The following is a 27427-nucleotide window of genomic DNA, read 5'->3' on the forward strand; positions in this document are numbered from 1 at the left end:
CGGCAGCCTGCACCATTCAGAAAAAAAACACTCATGGTAGTATGCTTTTCCAGTTTAAATAAACGGTTAACGTGCTAACAGGTTTAGAAATGTTGTTACAGAAGGATACCAATTGTCAATTAATCTTTGCCTCGAATTGTGTTTAAATCCAACGTGTAAATGTAAGCCACAATTTGCATGTCACACAGCAGGAAGCAAAACGAGCGCATATCTTCTATACACGATTGAAAACGCGCGTACTCTCCCAGATTAGATCTTGTGCTACCAACGAGTAGAAACCAGCCGCACTTATCTGTCTCTCAATCGATTTGTTTTATTTCTCGAAACGCTCGAAACTAAATTCGCTCGAGTGCGACGACGGCATCGACTCTGGAGCATCTCTCTATCCCATTGCTTCTACGAGTATTGCTTGTGCTTTCTGCTTTATTAATTGAAGAAAAAAAGTGCAGCGTTTGCTGTAAGTGTGGTGAAATTATGATTGCTTGATGCTATCACGTCTCCCGAGAGACGAACACAAGAGGAAAGCACGAGTTTCAAAGTGCCTCTCACTCAACTTGAAAAGCTGACTACAGAAACAGTTCAGCGTTAGAAAAATGCTGTGAGGTCCACTAGGCATCTCAGCATTGGCTGTTGGCAGTCAGCTTACCAAGATGGTGCGATTTAATGGAAATAAATCAAATTGAATTCGCTCTAAGCGATCGTGCTGCTCGTTGGCGTCCAATTAGAAAACCTCATTCCATTAAAAATCAATTAGCACAGTGAACAGTAAATTCTTGCCTCTTAGTTGCAAATAGCTTCATTTCGGAGAATCCAATTGTAATGTCTAATTTAAGATAATTTTACCTATTTTGGATTATTCCATCATTTACTCTTTCTGTCTTCTTATAAGTTCATGATCTATTTCGACTTCAGTTATAATTGCATGTTAATGAGTTTTTCAAGGCATCAGTTTAGTTTTACTCATAGTTCAAGCATATTCAGAAAAGACTTATCACACTTATCATACAGAATTCATTCTTCACATAAAACAATTCATCCACTATGTCTCTTCTCATCTATCTCATTCGTTGTAGAACGCTGGCAGCCAGGTGCCAATCCAAAAACTGACGATAAAGGTAATCCTTTTATTTGTTTTCTTTGCTTTCGGGCGTGATTTTCTAGATTTGCGTTTACTGTATGTTGTTTTGTGTTTGATTGTGATTATTGTTTCCATTTTCCCATACATATATCTGAAATATGAAATTCAGCACAAATTAAATCATCCATCGCATTCGAAGTCAAAACAATAATAGAAACACCTGTTCGCTCACAACTTTTGATTTAATGACTGCGGTTCGACTTTTTAATTGAAATTGCTCTGTTTGGTGGTCTACAAAGTGATGCGAAGATGGAAAGCTGTCAGCTATTTTTTTTTTCTCAGCACGCATACTCACTTTCTCCCGTTTCCCACGGCGCAGCGGTTCGGACAAACAACATCAAATCACATTGAACTCATCAGTATACCTATATCTATGACAAACCGATCACAACGCTATACATGTTGATTGGGCTAGGCCGAAATTATGTATGTTTTGATTGAATTTTATAGCAGTTTAATGGAGTAGGACCGCTGGAGAAGATTGGTTTTAATTTCGATTTTCTTTAACTGAAATTGGCAGAACTTGGAGAAATGTAGTTAACCTACTATCCAGATACATTTGAGTTATAGGCAACTCTTGGTTTTTTCAAACATTTTCTTAAATTTCTTTAGTGATTGTGGTGGTTTTGTTATGGTACCGACACAGCAAATATTTTTTTTTTTAATATTGCGGCACGACATATGCACATACTACAACTCGGAAGACTATTTTTTGTTATACTTGTTTATTTTCCATCAGTTTTATTCATCAGTAATTTATATAATTTATATTTTACTGTGTAGTTTTTTTTTTCCTCTGTTCGGGACCTAACACTACTTCGACCAGTAAATTGATCTATTGTAGTATATCCCGTGTCCTTAGTTTAGTGCATGTCGTATTACTCCATCACTATTGAGAAATGATGAAGTATTCGATTTTTTTACAATTGCCACTCTTGCATTTATCACAAGGATCCGACTCTACTTGAAAGGTCCCGCTATTTATTTATACCCTTCGGAGTGTTGAAACACCCTCCAAAGGCGAGCCCCTTTGTCAGTCAAAATTGGATTCCTTAGCAACAAAATTAAGGTATGACACCTATAATGACCATGCATCAGTACCCTAGTCTTAACCACTTCAAACTAGGGAACAACGAATAGAAGATTAGGAATCACATAGATGAAGACAACTAACTCTTCTTTTTTTTTCCTTGTTTCAAGATCATCCTCGGTAGACAAAGCCGAGTCTTGTCACTATCAACAAGGCATAAAAAGTAACAAGGACTAAGATGTGTTCCTTGGATTACTGAAAAATCCTTTTCCCCTAGTTTGAAGTAGTCAGGACTAGGAATCGGTGGTAGATCTTACATCCCGTAACGTACCACGAAAAGGTGATCTACCCACATTATTGTGTAGTTTAGGCTGGCCCATATTCCTATGGGTGATTTTTTTGTGGATCTCTTTCTACGGACCAACCCCCAAGTTTATGCCTTTAGGAGAGAAAATAGTTACTTGGAAAGTTTCAGCTCATTTGGTTGCAACACGAGCTGGCTTTTGTTTAGTGTTCACATATATGGTGTTTTCGGTTGAAATGTATGAGAAAATTACACACTATTTAGATCATCGAACAGTTTTGTTATACCCGAATTAGCTCAGGATTGCACAGCTTGTAGCTTATTAACGAATATGGAACAAATTTGCTGAAAAGTGTTTCTTGATTCGTGTTATTTTTATTAAGATATTCGTATGTGAGCTAAATGTGTGATCCAAAGAGTCCATTTTCCCAAACATTTCAACCAAAAACCATTATAAATTTTAAGCTAATAGTGCTAGCTGGTGATACAGCCTAATGATCTGAAATTTTCAAAGAGCGGTTTTCTCACCTAAAATCACTAAAGTGGAAGTGGAAGTGTTGGTACAACCCCAGCTGGGATTGTCAAGTCACGTCGTTCTTTAAAAGGGATGTTCATTAGGATGGCTTAACTTTACAACCCTCTGCTCTCCACTGCTTTTTCGACCAATATTGAGGTTCCCATGAACTGTGTCGAATTGGAACGAATTTGCTTATGACTTCTCCAAAATTGTTCAATTTTAACTAATCATGAGACATTTTTTTTCCTTGATTTGTTTTCCGTGCTGAGTGCTACCGACGCCAGGGAGGCAGCTCCCACACCTGGACCCTACCTATCGACCCATCAACTCATGAACGGGGGACCAACGGCTTTACTTCCCTTGTTATGCCTCAGAACATCTCCGTGGCGCCGACTGGGATTGAACCCAGGCCTGCTGGGGTGAGAGGTAATCACGCTTACCACTACACCACCGGCGTCGCTTGGTCATGAGACATATATTGAGAACACTATACTAATCAAATTTGTAGAAGACCGCGAATGTGCGAAAACAGTTAAAATCCTTTTACTTTAGGCCTAATGCTTCGCGTATACTTACAAACTCACATATACCCCTGCAGGTATGGCGGAGCACTAGGTTTAAAGTAAAAGGCTACTAACTTTTTCCACAGAAATCGAATCAATTTGCGGTTTTCTATAAAAGTTACATAGTTTTGCCAATCTAAGTCTCTTTGGTAATACAGTAGGATTCAATTGACTGACACAAAAATGATGGTTTCTGAGCTTTAATAATTGCAAACCTGATTATCGCAGCACGTTTAAAGCTTCATGATTAACCGGACAGTGTATGAACAATATTAAATAGAGATGGAGTTTTTTTAATTGCGTAACACAAGCAAATTCAAGACATTGGAAACATGTTACCAAAATCGGACCCGTACTGTAATTGATCATTTTTTAAATATTTGACAAGCAAATGAATTGTTTCGTTCCGTCTCCCATATGAACTTAAAAGTTCACCCGAAAATCAACAGCGTACCCAAATTCGTTCAATGTTTGGCACAGTTGATGTGGAGCTCAATACAGATCGAAAGAGCAGTGGGGAGCAGGGGGTTGTGATCCACCATACAAACTTGACCCACCTCAATGTACAATGTCGGTTCTGGCACAAGCACTATGGGCATGAATCTAGAATTCCTTGGCATTAATCAAAACATCGTTTTCAAAACAACAGTCATTAGTTCACCATTCAATCATTCTTGAATCGTGAACGGAATCAAATCAGTGATCATTATAATATATACCGCATGGATCAGTGGTTTAAAAAAAAAACATTTTCTGAAAACATGTCACGATTGATGAAATAGTATTCAAATTGAGTATCCGTAATAAACGATCACTAAACATTGATGATATCAGAAATGGTGCAATCAAATCACATATAGTTGAGATTATTAAAATTAATAACTGTGGAAGTGATCCTAAAACACTAAGTTGAGAGCACGCAATAAGCTTGAAATGAGAAGAAGAATAATAATAATAAGAAGAAGAAGAAGAAGAAGAAGAAGAAGAAGAAGAAGAAGAAGAAGAAGAAGATGTAAAATATCAATAATGGTGCAATTTGTCCGATGTATTATTTCTACATAATGTCACTTTTACTAAAATGAACATCCTGTTAAAAAAAATCACCGCTAGAAGCAAGGTATGAAGAGAAATCAACGATTTTTCGAAAATATTAATACCGAAAAACTACCACTGGCGGGGCGACATCTGTAAGATTTGATGGTGGAAACCATTACTCAATTGAGATAACTTGATCGTACGCTTTGAAAATGTATGTAAAATTTATTTGAGTTTTAAATTTGGATGGACATAATCAAAATTGAGCTTCATTTTAGCTGTTGGGTTTTCTGCTAGTTTAACAGCTTAAATTTCTAGTTGTCCATGACCCAAAATCAAATTGACCAAACTTTCTAATACTAATTAAAACCATAATCTGTCTAATGGTATTTAACATTAAATATTCTTTGACTATATGTTTAGTATTACTTCTGCGTGAAGTCAACGATTTACATAGTTGAAGATGCTAATTTCAAATAACAGACTAAAGAGGTTGATAGTTCCGTTAGAGTACGGCAGTGTGAAAATTGCATATAGATAGTAGATAGCGAGCTAGGACAACTTTTAATGAAGGTACAAATCGGTTTCTACATCTCTCTTTACCAAACTCCCCCTTTGGAGAGGGATGGTGAGGGGTGTCCCACAAATTGCAACTAGGGGAAATGGATGTAATGTCGGCCTAAATGTCCCTAATTTGGGCCCATACATTAATTCAGCAATCGACTAAATTTTCAATAGTGACCAAAAATATCCATTAGTACCGCCCCAATGACGCGCTCATCTAGATACAATTAATAAATAACAGATATTTGGCGATCGGCCCAATCTTAGATCCATAGGCCAACATTAGAGCCATTTCCATCAGCATAGTGCCTTCTGTGTTGTTTATGATGCCCTTATTTTGATGAAAGTTGCAAATAGGATGATTTTTGCCCCATCCTATTTGCAGCTTTCATCAAATATAATAAATTATCTTCTTTATATCTGATTATATTATGATGAACCTTGTTGTATATAACGTAATTTAAAGAAACTTTGCAGAAAAATCATTACTGGTAAAACTTATGGTAATTCTCACGTAGCAGTTGTTATGGCGTAATTAGTTTCTATAGCATAACTGTTTTATTTCAAATTATAAATGAAAGTTTATAACTTTTGAATTCTTATTTAGTAGCACATGTTTGCTGAACAAAGTACCAAATCCTTTAATAAAAAAGTTACGATCAATTTCCCTAAAAATATTTTTTTTTCCAATTGTTGATATCTTCTGTTAAGAAGAAGAGGGATATACTGCTTGTGGCAATCGAAAGGTGATGTTTCAATGCACATTTTGTAAGCGAAATGAAAGCATAATCGTGTGAAATACTTACATTTCAGCAAAAAATCAAAAAACTTTGAAAGGGTCCAGAATACGAGGGGAACGACTGTTTCTACGATGCATGAAAGATTAGTCGATAGAAAGAATATTGATGTCGATTCTCCTGCAAAAAGATGATGTGCTATGTAAGTAGATGCGAGAATTGACAGATGATTTTTTACATAGATTGATGTAATTTATGAAAAACCAATGTAGATAAAGATAACTCAATAAAACCAAGTTTTATTGGTAACCCTAGATTACTTATTATGACTTAAAACGATAGAAAATTTGTTTCTTCAGCAAAGTTCATTCAAATAAACAGTTCTACAACTTTGTCCAACGTTATGGTGGTTTCTATAAGATTAACAGTTATCCCTTCCTCCATCCCGCCCTAATATCAAAGCATTCATAAAATGGTTGAGTTGGGAACATTTAAATATACATTGATCTCTTTTTCAAATGCTCATATAATATATATTCAGGGTTCTAGTGTAAAAACGGCTAAGATCAAATTATTTTCTTCTAACTATTAAACCTTAAGTAAGAAATTGCCAACCTGCAACTGTAAACAACGTTTAGACTCCCCTCTCTCCGTATTCCCTTACATAATGATCTTAGTGTGAATGATCCCAAATCAGAAACAAAAAGTTAATTTGTTATGTCATTTTTAGGACCACCACAAATAGGATGGTCTTTAATTCAACTTTCATCCAAATAAAGGCCTCATTATAAACCACAACATCACAGAATACACTATGCTGGTAAAGTAGCTATTTCTGGGTCAACATATTTTTTTCCTCAAAGTTCGCGCTCACGAATCATAAAATCACTGATTGTGACCAGGCATGGAAAATCATTTGCATTCATTTCGTGCATTCATTTACATTCATTTGCCTCTAACTTTTTTCTTGAACAGCATTCCGCGAAATGGTATATAGAGCTTATGTAGGTTTTGTTATTAGCAACAACTTTTGTATGAAAGTTAAATTCGTATCTCTTATGCATGACGAACCAGAGCGAACAGAAGCCACTACTGTTTTCCAGTGAATGTATTTTACAATCACTCAAAAACAGTAACAAGTTCTGCCCGCTCTACTTCGTGATGCATAAGAGATACAGATTTGAGTTATGAACAAAAGTTGTAGCTAATAACAAAACCTACTAAAATTCTATATATCATTTTGCGGAATGTTGTTGATGAAAAAAGTTAGAGGCAAATGAATGTAAATGAATGTATGAAATGAATGCAAATGATTTTCCATGCCTGATTGTGACTCTCTGAAAGCGAAATTGACAGGTTTTATATGCCACACATACTTTTCAACCTCTTCTTGTAACTTTCAAGCACAACATTTAATTGTAGCATCCAATGCTTTAATAATTCCGAGAAACATTTTTTATAGCGAAGTTTCACTTAAACATCTACCATTGGAATAATTGAATCATTTATTTGAGAATCCACATAAGTCCATTTGATACAAATGCTGGAAAACAGCAGAAAACAGAACCTATATGGTTGCTCCACAAAATTATATTTGAACCCTATTGTAACCCTTTACTTTCCAGAAGGATTTTGGTTGTTCTGATATGCAAAAGACAAATGGTACGTTACTTTACAATTGATTTTTCCTATTTATACAGTTTTTATACTTGTAACTGAAAAAAATTAAACTATAAAACAGTCAAACAAAAACGTGAATACATCCCGGTAGAATGTGTCAACAATATATTTTTGAAAAAAAAGTGCTAAAACAAAAGCCTCAAATTATCGAATTAATCAAATAAAGTTTTTGTATAAAATCAATAGTGTGTAAATTGTTTTTCAACCGTTACTCAGTTAAATCCTCATATGGACGAAAATAATGAACACACGGTAAAGTTAAATGGACTACCATGAGATGGACCGAAAAGTTGTGGATCACCATGGGAAGAAGAGTGTTAAATGGTTTGCTGCAACTATTCTGATATTTGTAGGAGAGGTGTATTAATTTGAGCTGATCCTGCATAAAGGTCGATTCGATAAAATGAGCTGATCCTGCATAAAGGTCGATTCGATAAAAATGTGAATTATGCGGCTATGATAAAAATGTGACTAATCAATTCTCAAAATAAACTTATTTATCCGTCATTATTGCGAGTTTCATATTTGGCGTATCATTAATTTATGTAAATACTATGCTTATGCGCTTTTAATAAAGATAAAAATCAGGCCAGAGCATGACTCAACACATTGCTTGCTAACACTGTTGAGCTACATATTAAAGCAAATTTGATGATAATAAAACAGGGTCTTTCCGTGTTTGCCAGCACAACTCCATCAACTATAATATTCTTCTGTGCCTCATAGATTACCAGTCATTTCTAATCACTAAGGAATGTTCTGGTAAAATCACACATTGGATTTATTGTTTTTTTGGAAGCAGGGAAGATTCAAATCATTTGTTTCAGAAAATGAGAGGACGCTGCACCGCAGATATAATTAATGCTAATATAATCAATGCGGATCGTTTTGAATAAAAGAAGTTTTCGTCATAGGGTATTTTAACTTTTGCATTAAACGTGAGGTCAAATTTGCATAAATTTCAACGAATGTGACCGATAAATGCTTGTTCAGTTCCACCCAACTAGGAATTCGGCGGTGAGTCGTACATTATGCAAAATATAGGTTGGTATTATGTACTGATTTGGCGTTCGTTGATGAGTCAAAGTTATTCAATTATCTCCATCCGGTTAGTGTTCTTGGAGTACATCGACAGTTGTTAATTGAGAGCATTCTTAGCCTGTTGTATTTTTGTATATATTGTGTATTGAACATATTAGCTTGTTCCAAATTAGTATATATTATGTGGCAATTACAATCATACTCTATGCGTCGAGAACTCGAGCAATTTTTCAATTTAAAAATGTCTAGACCGAACCGGGATTCGAACCTAGGCGCCTGCAGTACAGTAAATGTCATTTTTCATGAATGTCATGAATAATCTCATGCGATTTTTACAGTGATCTTTCTGTCGGTATCATCGGATGTGGAAACGATTATAGAGATTTTCTTCAAAGTCTAATCAATTTTTTTGTCGTAACAGAATGTAAACATTGCAATTACAAGCTCCTTTAGTGAACCTACAGTGAACTCTCTACAACTTGATATTCAAAGGAGCATCGAGTTATAGAATTATAGAGATATAGAATAACAATCCCATAAACAATCGATATCACAGTAGCCATGAAATTAATTTATACTATGGTTTTATAACTTGATATCGAGTTGTGAAGAGTTAACTGTATATATATTATCACATGATAGGTACAGTGCCCGTTTGATTTTGGCAACAAACCCAAAAAAATTGTGTTGCCAAAATCGAACCGTGTCAAAACCGAACGTTTTTATTTTTAAATATAATTTATGATTTCGTTGATTTTGGACCACCGTGAGTCATTTTTATGACAAATCCGTTATTAATAAATAACGTTTTATTGAAAATTGTGATCATAACAAGCAAAAATAAATTATTTTCAAAATCCATTCGATTTTGGCACGGTGCCTTGCTTTAAAGCTGCGCCTGTACCGACTGAACTAAGAGAGACCCCTTGAATAAATGTTACATTTATCGAATGTATCAATGTCTGAATGAATCTGAGAGAAGGGATTACGGAAAAATGAAGCCCTTACCATAAATTAATTACCATGAGGTTTTATGAATTTCATTGAAAACGATCGTGAATGAAGCATGAGCTTAGTTAAATTTATTTTAGTAAAACGCTCGATTATCAACTTTTTACCTAGTGGACGAATTTTAGAAAAATTAGTGGAGTATTAATGATCTTTATTATGACTAAAAATGAGGTAAATGAGCAAAATTTCAAGATGTTTAGTTAATTTTATTTCAAGATATTAAGGTATTTCAAGAAAAAATCGTTTTTCTCAAACAGCTCTTACTTTTACCTAACGCATCCAAATAAGCCCAATACTGTACCAATAAATGATACATGTATGATGATTCTGCAGCCAGAATTCAAAAAAGTATCTCTTTAAATTTGGCTTTTACAGCTGTTTTTCTGAAATTTGATGACATCTGTACGCTCAATTTTGAGGTACACTGTAAGTGTGTGGTATTCGTTTCAATACTAATGTTTATTTTTGACCGTTTTTAAAAGTGAGGCATGAATCGAAATTACCGAATTTCAGCACAAATTAGAATAAATGCCCGTATCGAAGAATTTATTAGGCAAAGTTTCATGAAAATAGGAGAAGGTAAATCTGACAGTTGGCGTGGAAATGCTCAGTCAAACATGTCATCTCCAAAGAATGCTGTAGTAAAACCAGAAATTGAATTTTGAGTTCTAAACACTCATTTTTTAGTGCCAGAAACCAGGAAGTCCAACAACTAATCCAGCAAAAATATATCAGCAATCTAGTTTGACAGCACTTTACATGATTTTTTGTAATATTTCTTTTTCTGGCAACAGCAGGGGTTTGCTGATAATCAGCTATTTGCTTTTGTTTATTTTCTGTTTTCACAAACAGTTTTAATGAATTCAAGAGATGTTTTACATACTATATTCTTTGCCTAGAGAAGTCGAGAAAACTTCCAGCTCAAAAGATAGTCCCTGGCTTGATAATACTAAAACCGTATCTTAACTGACTACGCCATCATTTGTCGTTCTATGGAAGCAGAGAAAAATGAGACGAAATTGCACCCCTTAGGCCACGATAACTTTTGTATTAATCGTGAGGTTAGATTTGCATTAATGACATCGAATGGGACCAAAAATTCTAAATGCTTGTTCAGCTGATGCGAAAATATTGAAGTTTTTCTTATTTTCTTGGTTGGTATCCATGGTTTATTTTAAAATATCAGGACGAATTGGTGTGCCTTGCGTTTTTAAATGGTACGTATGATATTTAAAATGAAAGACATCGGCAAAGTTTGAAAGCTCTAAATTGTAATTGTACATAGTTAGTATCACCGCAAATTTATCAAGATATTACATTTGCCGTAGTTAAAAATCATCCTTATCATCAATCAGTGGCCGGTAAGCGAACGTAACTAACTGATCATCAATGAGCATACAAGTTAATTAGGCTTTCTTTTGGCTAGCTGTTGATTTTGGAAGCTATAACGCTGCACTCCCCTGTATTTTGTTTAGTTTTCTGCAGTTTGGCTGGCGGTCATGATAATTTTGTATCCACCGCGTAACTGATTCGCCATTAAAAATAAAAAAAATAAAACCATCATCACCTTCATTTCACCTAAAACATATGATTATGTGTAGCTTTTGTTTCCTTGTGTCTATTCCCACTATATGTGTAGGTATTATTTATCTGAAGTCACATTTGGGCCGATATCTGTCGGTGGATTCATTTGGCAACGTACTGTGCGAATCGGAGGAACGCGACGCAGGTAGTCGGTTCCAGATCAGCATCGCCGATGACAACTCAGGACGGTGGGCGCTGAAGAATGAACAGCGCGGTTATTTCCTCGGGGGAACCCCCGAAAAACTAACGTGCACCGCCAAAGCTCCAGGAAAGGAAGAATTTTGGAGCGTGCACCTCGCTGCCAGGCCACAGGTAAGTCTCAGACTGGGGAGAAATCGTAACAAAGCTAACCGCTAACACACTTTCCTTCCTTTGCACGAAATCGCCATGCCAGGTGAATCTGCGCGCCGTTGGACGCAAACGTTTCGCTCATCTGTCGGAATCGCAAGACGAGATCCATGTCGATGCCAACATTCCGTGGGGCGAAGATACGCTATTCACACTGGAGTTCCGCACCGATGAAGAGGGACGATACGCACTGCACACATGCAACAATAAGTAAGTATTATAGTTTGGCCATACTTTCTCTGGAAGCAGCACCGATAGCGAGTGGCCATGGGGCGTGCATAATTTCTCGAAAATTCATCTATTGCACAATGTCTGCATGCAATTGAACACTACAGGACACCTTCTTATATCATCGCCAGTTGTCAGCTCGATACCATTATGAGCGCACGGTAAATCTAACTGATAGGTTATTTTCGTATGCAGCCACCCGTGTCAAGCGGAATGATCAATTTGAGATAAATCGCATTATGCCACCTGCTTTTCCATCTTTTGTGCAGATTGCGCTCAGTTGAACATGTCATGTGCTGATGATGAATAACTTTTTACATAATAAATAAAACGCTAATTAGCCAACGAACTTACATCCTAGTACAGTTTTTTTTATGTGTTTCGGATGTTATGAATGTTCGCTGTGCGAATTTCCATAATAGTTTAATTAGAGATTTTCAACCATCATGATAAATGATACAATTTAATACAAAAAATTATCTAAAGGGGATAGAAAATACGTTATGTATTGATTTTTCAATGTTTCAACTTATGTTGAAAATTATTTATTTCGCTCCACATAGCGCAATCGATTGCTTCATGCTCTGTACAATCTCTCAAAATTTGAGCTCATTTAATAGCAACCTGAAGCTTCATTGCACACTACGAAAAATTCATGTAAATTGAACACGTTTTCCGTCCGCCTTATTTTTTCTTGAGTTGTTTTCCGTACTGAGTACCAATGCTACCGACGCCAGGGAGGCAGCTGCCACACCAGGATATGATTAAATTTTCATTTTTGTTTAGCTGGCACTTTCATCACCAATCCCGGTCATTCACTGCGATCAGTAAAAAGCCAAGCTCAAACGCAAACATGTTTTCTGTATATATTCTTTTACGAATACATCACTCTCACGTAAACTAAACGTGCAGTCAAGGTGATACCGGGTAACAAATGGGAATGCGAGAGCACACCGAGCTCCATTAACAGTAGTTCAGAATGGGAATTCAGCCAGGATTGTAGTTCTAAAGCATTTGCTGCAATATTTAGAAGTTTGGTTTTGTGCTTGAAAAGTCCCTTCTTTTCTTAGTTGTAAGCATTAGGTTGGCCTTCAAAATAATTGATAATCAAAACATTTTTTTTTTCTTTTTGAAAAAAAAGAGACATAGGTATGCTGTTCAGCAAAGCTAAAATTTTAACCTCTAATTTTTTTTATCGTGAAAGTCTTTTTCACAAATGTTTTGGAACTAAATAAAATTCTCATTTTTGCCGAATAAAGCGACTTGATATCTCTTAAAAATAATGCGTTATTGACGATTTTCTCTCGTATAATATACTTAACTAAGGCCCTTGAAAAAAAAGGTGTATGTATTTTCTCCGTTCTGAGTTATTGACATTTTAAAAGGGCGTATTGAAAAAATAAAATGATTTTAAAGAAATATTATTTTTCTTTATTCAGCCGAAGAACTCCAATCACTCGAGAATAAAACGTGTGTCAAAAATAATTTTAATTTAATTATCATGGGCGAAGCCCGGTACTATCAAAAAATGCGGGTGATTTATTTAGCGAATCCCACTACATTAAAACAATCAAGTATTTAGTATTAGATGTTTGAGAATGTACTCTTTAAGTGTTTTATTTTTATTTTTTATTTAGGCTTTAAACCTTGTGATAGGTGGAAATATAACTTCGCTTCTCGTAATTCAAATTCGTCTGCGCTTTTTCCATTAAAATCTGACTTCGACTTCGAAATCTGAACTCAATTTCAAGACCACTTTTCTAAGTAAAATTTGTTTTCGATTCTCGTAATCCAAATTTGAGTGCGCTTTTCTTGGTGGAAATCGTAAGAATTGTTTTTGTTTTGTTTAATGCTGAGTGATTACTCGGCGACTACCCATAATTACAACACTGCCCTTTTCAGCATAGTTGTCCCATTCGTTAAAACAACAAGCTGAGAAAAACGCTTTTGAAGATTGATTTCTCCATTGGCACTTATGGATGGAACAACATAGCAGTTTGGCCACCTTAAGAATATCATCACTAATCATACAATATGCAATGGGAAATTCGAATGATGTTTAACAAAATGGTTAGTTTCAAGCCCTGTGTACATCATGAATACAAATTGAATATTGAAAGTAAACTTTTGAATCTTATTAAAAAAAAGGTTTTAAAAATGTTCGTTTGTAACCGAAATTAAACCGTTTTACCCCAACGGTGAGCACCCACTCGGGGTGGCATGAGTGACCTTGTAAACAACGGGTAAGAATATTCTGCTCTCTTGAGGCTTTATACAGGGTCAACAATGAACAGTATGAGCTTAAAAAAGAATTAAAAGAAGCAATTATTTTCCGTAGATTAAATTAAATTTTTTTTCCGAACTTCCTATTTAGGGCTATTTTTACCAAAGCAGCTGCTTCAAAACGTGATTTCATATGATACAGTCATATTCATGAAAAGAATGATGCAAAATTGAAGAATTTAAGTTGAAATATCAGTGGTGCTCATATTGCCCCGAATCGACTTAAGTAATATTTTGTTTAGAAATTCTTTAAACTTTAACTTTAAACTTTTCTAAAAACTAGAAAAACATCGTGTCATGTAGGAAACCAATGACAATTTATAAAGCTGATGAAGGAATATTAACGATAAGTTATAAAAAAAACTTCTGATAGACCTTATTTTCTGATTTAGAAATCAGTTTTGAGCTAGTCTAACATGTTTCGAATATTTGCTCTAGAGAAAAGTATTTTGTTAGATTTAAAGGAAATGGATAGTTGAAGTAGGTTTCAAGCATTAAACCTGCAACAGATTTTTTGTAAAGTATGTTCAATACGTTGATTTTTAAGCGGTTGGCCACATTGCCCCATTGGCCATATTTATTGCTCCATTTTCTCCTAAATTGTAAAGTGATTCAAATATGTAACTGATTTTCGACAAAAATGCAAATGGGACTGTTTTGCCTATAATCGCACATAAAGGGTGATACGGTCAAAATTTGGTCAATATCAACTTGACGTATTTCTTTCAATTTTGCATTTCAAAAACGTGAAAACCCCTCATTTTGAAGGTGTGTGTGTGTGTAGAATGTTGCTCCTATTTTGATTTTGGAATTCACTCTTCAGTTGTCAAAATGCCGTCCAAGCAAGAAGAGCAGCGTATCAAAATTTTGCTCGCGCATCGCGAAAATCCGAGCTACTCGCACGCAAAGTTGGCAAAATCGCTAAAAGTTGCCAAATCAACCGTTACAAATGTAATTAAAGTGTTTGGGGAACGTTTGTCGACAGCTAGGAAGTCTGGATCGGGGGGAAATCGAAAACCGGAAGCCGCTGAGACGACAAAGAGAGTTGCCGGTAGTTTCAAGCGAAACCCTAACCTCTCTCTTCGAGATGCCGCAAATAAGCTGGGTGTATCGTCTACAACCGTGCATCGAGCCAAAAAACGAGCCGGACTATCGACTTACAAGAAGGTAGTGACTCCAAATCGCGATGATAAACAAAATACGACGGCCAAAGCGCGATCCCGGAGGCTGTACACGACGATGCTGACGAAGTTTGACTGCGTGGTAATGGACGACGAAACCTACGTCAAAGCAGCTTCCGGGACAGGAGTTTTATACGGCAAAAGGAAGGGGAAAGGTAGCAGATGTTTTCAAGCACATGAAACTGTCAAAGTTCGCAAAGAAATATCTGGTTTGGCAAGCCATATGTACCTGTGGCTTGAAAAGCAGCATTTTCATAGCTTCCGGGACTGTCAACCAAGAAATTTACGTGAAAGAGTGTTTGAATAAACGTCTGCTGCCTTTCCTGAAGAAACACGGTTGTTCCGTACTGTTTTGGCCGGATTTGGCATCTTGCCATTACGGTAAAAAGGCCATGGAGTGGTACGCCGCCAACAACGTGCAGGTGGTTCCCAAGGACAAGAACCCTCCCAACACGCCAGAGCTCCGCCCAATTGAGAAATACTGGGCTATTGTCAAGCGGAACCTAAAGAAGACCAAAAAAACTGCTAAGGGCGAGCAGCAGTTCAAGGCAAACTGGCTTTCTGCGGCGAAGAAGGTGGACAAGGTGGCTGTACAAAATCTGATGGCAGGGGTCAAGCGTAAGGCCCGGCAATTCGAATTTGGAAAAGCGGAAGCCTAACTGAATATTTTTCCTGAATTTTATACTAATTGAACTTGAAAAAGAAATTTAATTTGATTTTTTAAATAAACGATTTCACCGATTTACACGCGTTTTCCCTTGACCAAATTTTGACCGTATCACCCTTTAAGTCCCATATGGATTTTCGCTGATATAACATCACATGCAAGCTTCATGGTAATTAATTTTGAATAAAATTATCGATTAATTTACTATGATTTTTTAAAAATTTACATGGAAATAGCACTTCTTAACTTCAACTGCCATTTTCTCAATGCCTATTTTTTTTAATGGCACAGGGCAAGACAATGATTGTAAATGTTACAAAATATGAATACTTAAAAATTTGTTATTTCTTTCAAGATACCTCAACGCCAATGGAAAGCTGGAAACCAAATGTACCGACGATTGTCTGTTCAGCGCTGAGTACCACAGTGGCCATCTGGCTCTACGTGATCGTCATGGGTTGTATCTGTCCCCGATCGGATCGAAGGCTGTCCTCAAATCACGCTCACAGACTGTCACTCGCGATGAGCTGTTCTCGCTGGAGGACTCGCTTCCTCAGGCTTCGTTCGTCGCCGCTTTGAACAATAAATACGTTTCAGTCAAGCAAGGCGTTGATGTCACTGCTAACCAGGATGAAATCGGAGATAACGAAACATTCCAACTGGAATACGATTGGTCTGCCCACCGTTGGGCTTTGCGAACCACTCAGGTAAGCTGGTTTTGTTGTACCTACAAGTTGGCAAAGTTTACATTTATTGTCCCTGATTTATTTTCAGGATCGTTACTGGTGTCTGTCAACTGGCGGTGGTATTCAAGCTACCGGTAACCGCCGTTCGGCGGATGCTCTCTTCGAATTGGTATGGCACGGAGAAGGTTCCGTATCGTTCCGCGCCAACAACGGGAAACTTTTGGCGACGAAACGCTCTGGTCATCTTTTTGCCACAGCTGAATTAGTTGAAGATACAACCAAATTCTACTTCTATCTCATTAACCGTCCCATCCTGGTATTGAAGTGTGAACAAGGATTTGTCGGTTATCGTGCCCCGGGAAGCAACAAGCTAGAGTGCAATAAAGCTATCTACGAAACAATTCTGGTCGAACGTGCACCGAAGGGTGTTGTCCACTTCAAAGGTATAAAAACGTGAACATATCGTTTGTTTCCAATGTGGATAATTATATTTTCTGCTTCAAATCATGGTTCAGGTCAAAATGGCAAGTACTGGCGAATTGATGGTGAGGGTATTGCGGCTGACTCAGATACCCCAGCTGATGGATTCTATATTGAGCTGCGAGAACCTACACGTATCTGTTTGCGATCAAAGGACGGTCGGTACCTCGGAGCTACTAAAAATGGCACATTCAAACTGGTCGACACTGGCTTCGAGACCGCCACTCAGTGGGAATACTAAAACAGTTCATTCAGCGGCATCTCATCGGTTCGGGTTCACTCGCACTCGAAATTTTAGCTTGTTAGGTTACTCTTCTTATACAACTACTACTAATAGTGCTACTCCATCTGAAGAAAGCAAAATTCATTCGAAGAAAATCGTGAAACGTCTCACAACGCAATCAATCTCTCTCACTCTTTTAAACTAATCCTTAAATTTTATTTGTAAATTTATTTTACTATCTTTCGTATTATAAAACTAGAATATTTTATAAAAACAGCCAATAAAGAAACAGAAATGAACAAGTAGTGCTCTTTGATGCAAATGTCTACCAAGAGCAAATAATTTTGAGAAAAAATATTGTCATTTCATAGCAACCATCTCTATATGATGCATGCGTATATTTATTGCAATAATCATACATCAAAAAACCTAAATTAGTTGTAGTATCTAGTGATCACTAAAATTAAAAACAAACTATCATAAATGAAAAGAATAAAACGAATGTATGACATAACGACATCATGCTTTTTCTTATAAAACATTCTCGTCCCATTTCATAAACTATGCAATCAAAGATATAATTATGAACGAACGAAAAGCGGAAATGCTTAACATTTTTACCTAATCCGCAAAAGTGATAAAGCTTGACATAGTTCTCGTCGCAATGCTAAACGTAAACGTCCGTCATCAAATTCGAACGATTTCTACCCAAGAGAGATATATACCTTACCACATGATCCAAATGTGATTAATCGTAGATAAATCCACCTTATTTGAAATGACTACGTATTGTAATAGTCACAGTCTGATGTTGCCCCCAAATGGATTGCAACTGAAGACAACCCGAAAACTGCCAAACAGTCTAAAAAAAGTTCTTTGAAACGAAACTCTTAGTTCACACGCATCCTCCAAACCCACAATGAATGTAGCAAAAATACTCCAACTTTGTAAAGTATTTATCTAGATATGTGTTGTTTTAAGTGCTGTGAAAGCTTGTTAGCAATACATGTAAAATATTTATTTATTATGTTTAAGTTTGTCGAAGGTGTTCTTGTGTTATAACAACAGACCGTATTTCGATAGTGGAAAAACAGAACATGATAGCCTCACGATTTGGCGTAGCAAAAGGCATCAGTATCGATTACTAGTGTGACCGGAATCTTTTTTTTACAGACGAACGAAAACATTCGAAATATTTTACGAATTCAGAAGAGGGATACAATATACAGATAAAATGTAAACGTATGTGTGTAATCAAATCGAATTGAAATAAAATATATCAGTAAAATAATAATAATAAAATATATCGTTTTATTGATAGGTATAAAGCTTGTGCACGATAAAAACTGGACATAACAGGTTGTTATCCGTCCAAAGAATAATTTTGTTTGTTTTAACCTAAATATTACGTTGAATCAACCCAGGCTTTCAAGTTGAGCCGTAGATAACAACCCAAATTTTGAATAAATTAAATTTGTTTAAAACGTCTAAAACGTGAAGTGAAACCATCTTTAATTTGTGACCTTTGTGTTTTGATCCACTTGCCGTTTATTTCAAACAAAAATTTAGGGCTTAAAGCAATCAACAAAATTTTCAGTATGAATTCAACATCATACCTTCTTTTGGTTGTTTCAAACTAGACTAATTTTTCTCCGTGAAAAACTGGAGATATATACGATACCTCACGATGCCTTAGTGGAGCAAGGATGAACCCAAAATGCCTGAGAAGGACACGACTGGGGAGCCAAAGTGAATTGTCAAACAGAAGCCTAACAATTCCGAAGCCATAAATGTAGCCATTCTACTTATGTATTGTCAAGTATTACCATCTCAAGGATTTTTTTTGCATTTATTTATTTGTACAGGCTCAATGGAATAAACTTAACAGAGCCAAGTTATCATTTGCGTTATACATAATAGATGTCTTAAAGCTAGAGATCTCAAGGAAATAAACTATACTTTTTCGTAACACATTATGAATTGTCTAGCTCAACGACAGAAATCAACAGCGAAACTCAGCGAAGAATACATGCAAACCAGCAGTTTTGATGACTCACCTGGGTTTTCACTTCTATTAAAACAAGAACGTCTAGAAAATCATCTCGTGAAGGTTTTATACAAAAATTTATTCTGGAAAAACTTTTTTGTACGCTGCAGTCCATTGCAAGAACTGCCATTACATTTATTGTATGAAACATATGCAGAGGATGTAATAAATTCAACCTTACATTGGATGTAAAAGAAATTTGTTTTGCGTGTATCAATGTATAAAACCAGACATGTCAAAGATGAACAGCAACTAGGCTAAATCATGTAATGTAAAAACAAATGTAACATCACAGACAAACAGACATAACTCTATGAATATTAGTGATTTGAAAACATCGTTTATAAAACACGATCGCCATCTGTCCACACTATGGAGGGCACTGCGCTCAACAGATGGCGGTAGTATTCAAACGTCAAACTCCATTGCAGATTACTAGGCGCGACTCCAATGGCTACACTACCACCTACACCAATAAAAATTCAATGATTATTTTTATGTGTCCCACACATGAATTTTTAATTGTTTTTAGCTCCATTATTAGATTCCATTGCATTGCTTAACAATATTGCTGAATAAAGGTGAATACAGTCAGCATAATAGCTCTTATACCACTATGCGTCCATGTTTTAATTGCGTGCTTTGTAAATGTTTTACAAACGGCGTATTCATTCATTATTTCACAACACTGTTTCAAGCTAACAACAAAACGAAATTGGTAGCATAGTGGTTACCGTTTCCGCTTTCTAAGAAGAAGGTCGCGAGTTCAATCCCGACATCAACCGTTTTTTTATTTATTTTCTACACCTATGTAATTTAAATAGTAATCAAAGATCGTATCACTCACGACAGCCAATTCATCGATCTATCTAAAAGAATAGCCCAGCATCCTTTCCATCGAAATTGGAGAGGTAACATTGGTCTCATGTAAAACAACTATGAATGAATTAATCATTCTCACATCTCCTTGAATTAGCTAGAGTTACAGCAGGGAAGGTTATAGGTATTCAGATTCAAGTTTTTATTGGTTATTTAGCTGCCCATATGATGTATTCTAGGATAGCTCAGATGGCAAGGCAAGCGGCTGGTGATCGGAAGGTTTTGGTTCGAATCCCATATAAAACGACACATGTGTGTGTATGTATGTATGTAATGAATTTTCTAATATCTGTGTGGGTTGGGTGCGTGCTTCGACAGAAATAATGACACAACAATCACTAAACCGGAGAACAACCCTTTTCTGTGCCGTTCTTATTTTCGGATTAACTATCCCGTAGTTGAATAATCGTTTAATAAATATATAATAGTGTCTAATTAAACAATATTTCACATGAGAATCAAGCGTCTATATACACCTTTAAACCATCGCTGTTTAAGGAAGTAATGATGTCTAATAAACGCTGGTTATAACTCTTGTCAATCCAATTGATGTTGTGGTTGAATAAATTCTCCAGATTTGTGTGAACAAAGCCTGAACAGAAGTTATTATTAAAAATAGTACAAGTATTATTAAGCATGCAGTTGAATAAAATCGTCAAGAAGTCCGTTCTTCAATAGGCAATTTGACCATGCTCAATTTATGGTTGATAATTCAAGTTTTCTTTCAAAATAAGGGGAAAATCGGTCAAAATGGACCAAAATGGCTTCTAAATGGAACCATCGCCATTCGATTATCCACATTTTTTCACATAGGGTGTGCTATTTTTAAGGACTTTTAATCTGCGCTGTCTAAATAAGTGGGATTTTGGGTCAATTTTCCCCCACTGTGCGTCGTTCGAATTGCATTATCGTTGCGCTTTTTATTGTCCTGCACAAGTCGAAACAATCCAAAAAGGCTGCATATGACGAGTTTATTAAAGTCGAGCTATTGCACCGAAGGGAATTTAAATAAAGTCAGTTCCTGCTGAGCCAACCAAGGCTCATACCTGAAGTTGTGTAGGAGTCGAGGGAATATTCCGACAGTCCGTCGGGTTCCTGCAAGTGTCCGAGATTGCATAGTGGTTCTTAACAATCCATTATTTGTTACGTCCATTTTAAAACCATAATACATTAGATTAAAACTTTATTACATAAACGTCCATCTAATGTCCCGTAACCAGTTCAGTTAAGGTTCAGCATAGGGAATATAAACCATTATTGATAAGGCCATGTTATGGTGACCTTTGGCTAAATAACTCATCCCAAAAAAGGTTAATCAGTACATATTATGGAATTCGTTCTATCTCAAATAATAACAACATAAATATAATAAAACATTTTGTTTATTTAAATATGGTAACAACCAGCAATAACGAAAAACTATACATATATATTCGAAGTTAAAGTTTTAAAGGCTATATTCGCTAGAAGATTCAATTAGTCCTCCAGATACTGAATTCGAAACGGTAACGCGGTCGTTTTCATTCAGATACATAAGTAGCTAGTTGAGCATTTCGCTTCAGCTGGACTGAATAGTGATCCACTCGGGCATTTGAAGTTGTAGTTCTGAAAATTACCAACGGTCGTCTTCAGACACATTATGTAAGTGTCACAACCTTCGGATGTTGGATCGGGAAACCGTCCATCGGAAGTACAATAGAATGGCGTCGTCATGAGTGACAGCTCCGTTGTACCTTCTGATATGACTGTGGGAGATAGAGCCGGACAGCTATAACCAATTGAACAACGAAGTTCTAGAGGATTGAAATAGGATCCTGAAGGGCAGTTGAAGGTGTACTCTAAAAACTCGTTAGTAGCCGTCAGAAGGCAGTATTTGTACTTTGAGCAATCCGGTTGTGATGGGTCAGGATGACGACCAATGCTTGTGCAACTAAAAATACCAGGACTAGTTGCTATTGATGGAGTTGTGAAAGTTGTCTCTTGTGTTGTAGGCTCGACAGTGGACGTAGTGGTTGCCGTTGGACATTGGTATTGTGACATGATAACGCATCGATTTTGCTCCGCTGAGAATATAGTGATAGATGGACACTGAGTTTGCACGGTTTCGTAGACTCCAGCCACGGTGGTTGAACATAGATAGTAGCCTTTGCAGTCAGTAGACATAGGGTCAGGGAAACGCCCAACAGCGGTACAGACGAACGATTCACTTGTTGGCGGTGTTTGTGTTGTCAGCACTGGGGTTGATGGTTCTGGTGTAGTGACTATAGGTGTTTCTGATGACGAAACTGTTGTTTCGACTGTGGAAGACTCCTTTGTGGGATCCGGTGTAGTAGTTTCCACCATAGGGCACTGATAATCTGTCGGCTGAACACATTTCCCTTTTTCAGGGGTGAAGATGGTAACCGAAGGACACTGATTTAGCGTCGCTTTGAAAAATCCATCAGTATTCTCGGTACATAGATAGTAACCCTTGCAATTGGTAGACTCTGGATCGGGAAAACGTCCGTAGTCAGGGCAAGCAAATGATTCACCAGGAGGTTCCCGAGTGGGCTCATCTGTTTCTGAAGTGGATGGTTCGTTTGTGGTTGTTATGGCAGGTGACGGAATCGTGTAGTCTGTAGTAAGCACAGTGGATGATGGTTCTGGTGTAGTGACTATAGGTGTTTCTGATGACGAAACTGTTGTTTCGACCGTGGAAGACTCCTTTGTGGGATCCGGTGTAGTAGTTTCCACCATAGGGCACTGATAATCTGTCGGCTGAACACATTTTCCTTTTTCAGGAGTGAAGATGGTAACCGAAGGACACTGATTTAGCGTCGCTTTGAAAAATCCATCAGTATTCTCGGTACATAGATAGTAACCCTTGCAATCGGTAGACTCTGGATCGGGAAAACGTCCGTAGTCAGGGCAAGCAAATGATTCACCAGGAGGTTCCCGAGTGGGCTCATCTGTTTCTGAAGTGGATGGTTCGTTTGTGGTTGTTATGGCAGGTGACGGAATCGTGTAGTCTGTAGTAAGCACAGTGGATGATGGTTCTGGTGTAGTGACTATAGGTGTTTCTGATGACGAAACTGTTGTTTTGACCGTGGAAGACTCCTTTGTGGGATCCGGTGTAGTAGTTTCCACCATAGGGCACTGATAATCTGTCGGCTGAACACATTTACCTTTTTCAGGAGTGAAGATGGTAACCGAAGGACACTGATTTAGCGTCGCTTTGAAAAATCCATCAGTATTCTCGGTACATAGATAGTAACCCTTGCAATCGGTAGACTCTGGATCGGGAAAACGTCCGTAGTCAGGGCAAGCAAATGATTCACCAGGAGGTTCCCGAGTGGGCTCATCTGTTTCTGAAGTGGATGGTTCGTTTGTGGTTGTTATGGCAGGTGACGGAATCGTGTAGTCTGTAGTAAGCACAGTGGATGATGGTTCTGGTGTAGTGACTATAGGTGTTTCTGATGACGAAACTGTTGTTTCGACCGTGGAAGACTCCTTTGTGGGATCCGGTGTAGTAGTTTCCACCATAGGGCACTGATAATCTGTCGGCTGAACACATTTTCCTTTTTCAGGAGTGAAGATGGTAACCGAAGGACACTGATTTAGCGTCGCTTTGAAAAATCCATCAGTATTCTCGGTACATAGATAGTAACCCTTGCAATCGGTAGACTCTGGATCGGGAAAACGTCCGTAGTCAGGGCAAGCAAATGATTCACCAGGAGGTTCCCGAGTGGGCTCATCTGTTTCTGAAGTGGATGGTTCGTTTGTGGTTGTTATGGCAGGTGACGGAATCGTGTAGTCTGTAGTAAGCACAGTGGATGATGGTTCTGGTGTAGTGACTATAGGTGTTTCTGATGACGAAACTGTTGTTTCGACCGTGGAAGACTCCTTTGTGGGATCCGGTGTAGTAGTTTCCACCATAGGGCACTGATAATCTGTCGGCTGAACACATTTTCCTTTTTCAGGAGTGAAGATGGTAACCGAAGGACACTGATTTAGCGTCGCTTTGAAAAATCCATCAGTATTCTCGGTACATAGATAGTAACCCTTGCAATCGGTAGACTCTGGATCGGGAAAACGTCCGTAGTCAGGGCAAGCAAATGATTCACCAGGAGGTTCCCGAGTGGGCTCATCTGTTTCTGAAGTGGATGGTTCGTTTGTGGTTGTTATGGCAGGTGACGGAATCGTGTAGTCTGTAGTAAGCACAGTGGATGATGGTTCTGGTGTAGTGACTATAGGTGTTTCTGATGACGAAACTGTTGTTTTGACCGTGGAAGACTCCTTTGTGGGATCCGGTGTAGTAGTTTCCACCATAGGGCACTGATAATCTGTCGGCTGAACACATTTTCCTTTTTCAGGAGTGAAGATGGTAACCGAAGGACACTGATTTAGCGTCGCTTTGAAAAATCCATCAGTATTCTCGGTACATAGATAGTAACCCTTGCAATCGGTAGACTCTGGATCGGGAAAACGTCCGTAGTTAGGGCAAGCAAATGATTCACCAGGAGGTTCCCGAGTGGGCTCATCTGTTTCTGAAGTGGATGGTTCGTTTGTGGTTGTTATGGCAGGTGACGGAATCGTGTAGTCTGTAGTAAGCACAGTGGATGATGGTTCTGGTGTAGTGACTATAGGTGTTTCTGATGACGAAACTGTTGTTTCGACCGTGGAAGACTCCTTTGTGGGATCCGGTGTAGTAGTTTCCACCATAGGGCACTGATAATCTGTCGGCTGAACACATTTTCCTTTTTCAGGAGTGAAGATGGTAACCGAAGGACACTGATTTAGCGTCGCTTTGAAAAATCCATCAGTATTCTCGGTACATAGATAGTAACCCTTGCAATCGGTAGACTCTGGATCGGGAAAACGTCCGTAGTCAGGGCAAGCAAACGATTCACCAGGAGGTTCCCGAGTGGGCTCATCTGTTTCTGAAGTGGATGGTTCGTTTGTGGTTGTTATGGCAGGTGACGGAAACGTGTAATCTGTAGTAAGCACAGTGGATGATGGTTCTGGTGTAGTGACTATAGGTGTTTCTGATGACGAAACTGTTGTTTCGACCGTGGAAGACTCCTTTGTGGGATCCGGGGTAGTAGTTTCCACCATAGGGCATTGATAATCTGTCGGCTGAACACATTTTCCTTTCTCAGGGGTGAAGATGGTAACCGAAGGACACTGATTTAGCGTCGCTTTGAAAAATCCATCAGTATTCTCGGTACATAGATAGTAACCCTTACAATCGGTAGATTCTGGATCAGAAAAACGTCCATAGCTGGTGCAAATGAATGATGATGGATATAGGGTTGTTACAGCGTTATGGTCTGTGGTGGATGCGCTGGTACTTTCCGAAACAGTGGACTGATTCTCTGTATCGGTTGTCGTGGTAATCTCAACAGTTACAGTCGTCTCACTAGTCGAAGAATTCTGGGTAGTAACTTCAATGTCTGTAGTATATGAAATAGTGCTTTCAATAGTCGCAGGCATATCTGTCATCGCAGTAGTGCCCGCTGAACACTGATAACCCGTCGCCAAACATTTCTGATCTACTGGTGAAAAGATAGTATTCGATGGACACTGGTACAGGATAGCTTCATATATTCCGTATATACTGATCGTGCACAGGTAGTATGTCGTGCAATCGGTTGAAGCTGGATCAGGAACGCGTCCAATATCAGTACACACGAATGCGTTTGGTTCCCTGGTTTCTGAAGTTGATTCTTCGGTCGTTGTGGAAGTAGCTGCCTCGATCGTTGAAGGTTCTGCCGAAGATGTGGTCGCAGGGCACTCATATTGGTTTGACATGACGCACTTCTGGGTTTCTGGTGAAAATACTGTATCTAAAGCGCATTGATACAAAATTGCGTCAATGTTTCCGTCGATTGTAGTTACGCATAGGTAATATCTTGTGCAATCAACAGATTGAGGGTCTGAAAAACGTCCTTCAGTAATACACACAAAACTGTCAGGACCGGTATTCTCTTCAGTTGGTATCGTAGTAGCTTCAGTTGTGGTAGTTATTGCATTGGGGCACGTAAAAGTGGTTGGCAACACACACTTCATGGACACCCAAGAAAATATGGTCGTTGAAGGACAGTTGTTTAATACGGGTAACAGAACATTACTACACATATAGTACGATTTACAGTCAGGTGATTCGACATCAGGAAAGTGTCCTGATGATGGACATACAAAGTCACCAGATAGTATTGGGTCATCAATGGGTGTGTCTGGAAGTTTTCCACAATCGTTATTGTCTTCTGGAATACACTTCAGTTTTAGCAGGGAAAACCCTTCACCCAGTGGGCATTCAAACTTGACAGCATAGAACTCATCGTTTGCACTTTTGACACAATAGTAGTAAACGCCACAATTCTCCGATTCCACTACAGCGAAACCTTCCTTCTCGCACTCAAGCTCGACCGATTGCGCGTGTTCTGAGATTTCCAATAACACGTAGCATACCAATAACATTAGCTTTTTCTTCATTCTGAATGTTCATTCGTTTACTAAGTAATTCTAACACAATTTTTTGGTGATCAGGTCTGTTCTTCAATGTCGACTGGAGTTACTTCCGACCTTCGGTATCTTTTAAAGGAAAACGGCATCGTTCAGATAACGGAATGGCTGCCATAAAACCATACTGCCTATGACTATTAAAAAAACAATGCGAAAACAACCTCAGCTCCATGCGTTCATCTGCAAATTGGTATAGACATTACTCAATGATAACACAGCCTGGTGAAGCATTTAGCTGCAGAACAACTAATTTCGCTTCCTTTCCATTATATCTCCCAATGAGGTATTCAACCTATTTCACAATGAAGTCCCATAATTTTTTTTTGTTCATACACAACAAGTGTTTTATTGATTTGAAAAAGGGGTGGTACTTATTTCTGAACTCGGGATTCATTCATAAATTTGAAAGATTCGGGCCAATTTCTTCATCTGTGCTTAAACGTCAAACTAGGGGCCTCATTGGGGAAATCTAAACGAACCATTTTTCGAATGAATGCTTGTGCAAAAAAAAATGTTTCATCTATGTTACATAATGTGGCCCGGGTTTAATCATGACGGATTCAAAAATATGTGCTTGATTTCATTGTGTGGTTAGTTTTCAAATGTATGCTGTGAGCATGCTGTCTGTATGTTTTGGATTTAAGTGAGGTCTTGAAATACGGATTATCAAGTCAATATCCGATAATCCGGCCTTGAT

General features: G+C 37.8%; 2 protein-coding genes across 4 annotated transcripts in view; one reads left to right on the forward strand and one right to left on the reverse strand.

Moving 5' to 3' along the window:
- Positions 1-17814, forward strand: part of singed (fascin domain-containing protein singed) — a 68429-nt gene extending 50615 nt beyond the window's left edge. For 2 of the 3 annotated variants that reach the window (XM_065234241.1, XM_065234242.1), the window contains exons 3-8: positions 1074-1115; positions 11260-11516; positions 11599-11762; positions 16267-16618; positions 16686-17040; positions 17113-17814. In XM_065234241.1, coding sequence (XP_065090313.1) covers positions 1074-1115; positions 11260-11516; positions 11599-11762; positions 16267-16618; positions 16686-17040; positions 17113-17318 — 1376 coding nt within the window. In that variant the 3' untranslated portion in view covers positions 17319-17814. The remainder of the gene's footprint in view (positions 1-1073; positions 1116-11259; positions 11517-11598; positions 11763-16266; positions 16619-16685; positions 17041-17112) is intronic. The other variant, XM_065234243.1, reaches the window with a different exon arrangement.
- Positions 17815-21743: 3929 nt separating this feature from the next.
- Positions 21744-26778, reverse strand: LOC135711366 (mucin-2-like). The gene has a single exon (XM_065234200.1). It carries the CDS (start codon positions 26698-26700, stop codon positions 21751-21753), a length of 4950 nt encoding a protein of 1649 aa, XP_065090272.1. The 5' UTR covers positions 26701-26778; the 3' UTR covers positions 21744-21750.
- Between the last annotated feature and the right edge of the window lie 649 nt (positions 26779-27427).

The sequence above is a fragment of the Ochlerotatus camptorhynchus genome, unplaced genomic scaffold, assembly GCF_037179485.1.
Source record: "Ochlerotatus camptorhynchus isolate MF236.1 unplaced genomic scaffold, CSIRO-AGI_Acam_v1.1 ptg000432l, whole genome shotgun sequence".
NCBI classification, from domain to species: Eukaryota; Metazoa; Arthropoda; class Insecta; order Diptera; family Culicidae; genus Ochlerotatus; species Ochlerotatus camptorhynchus.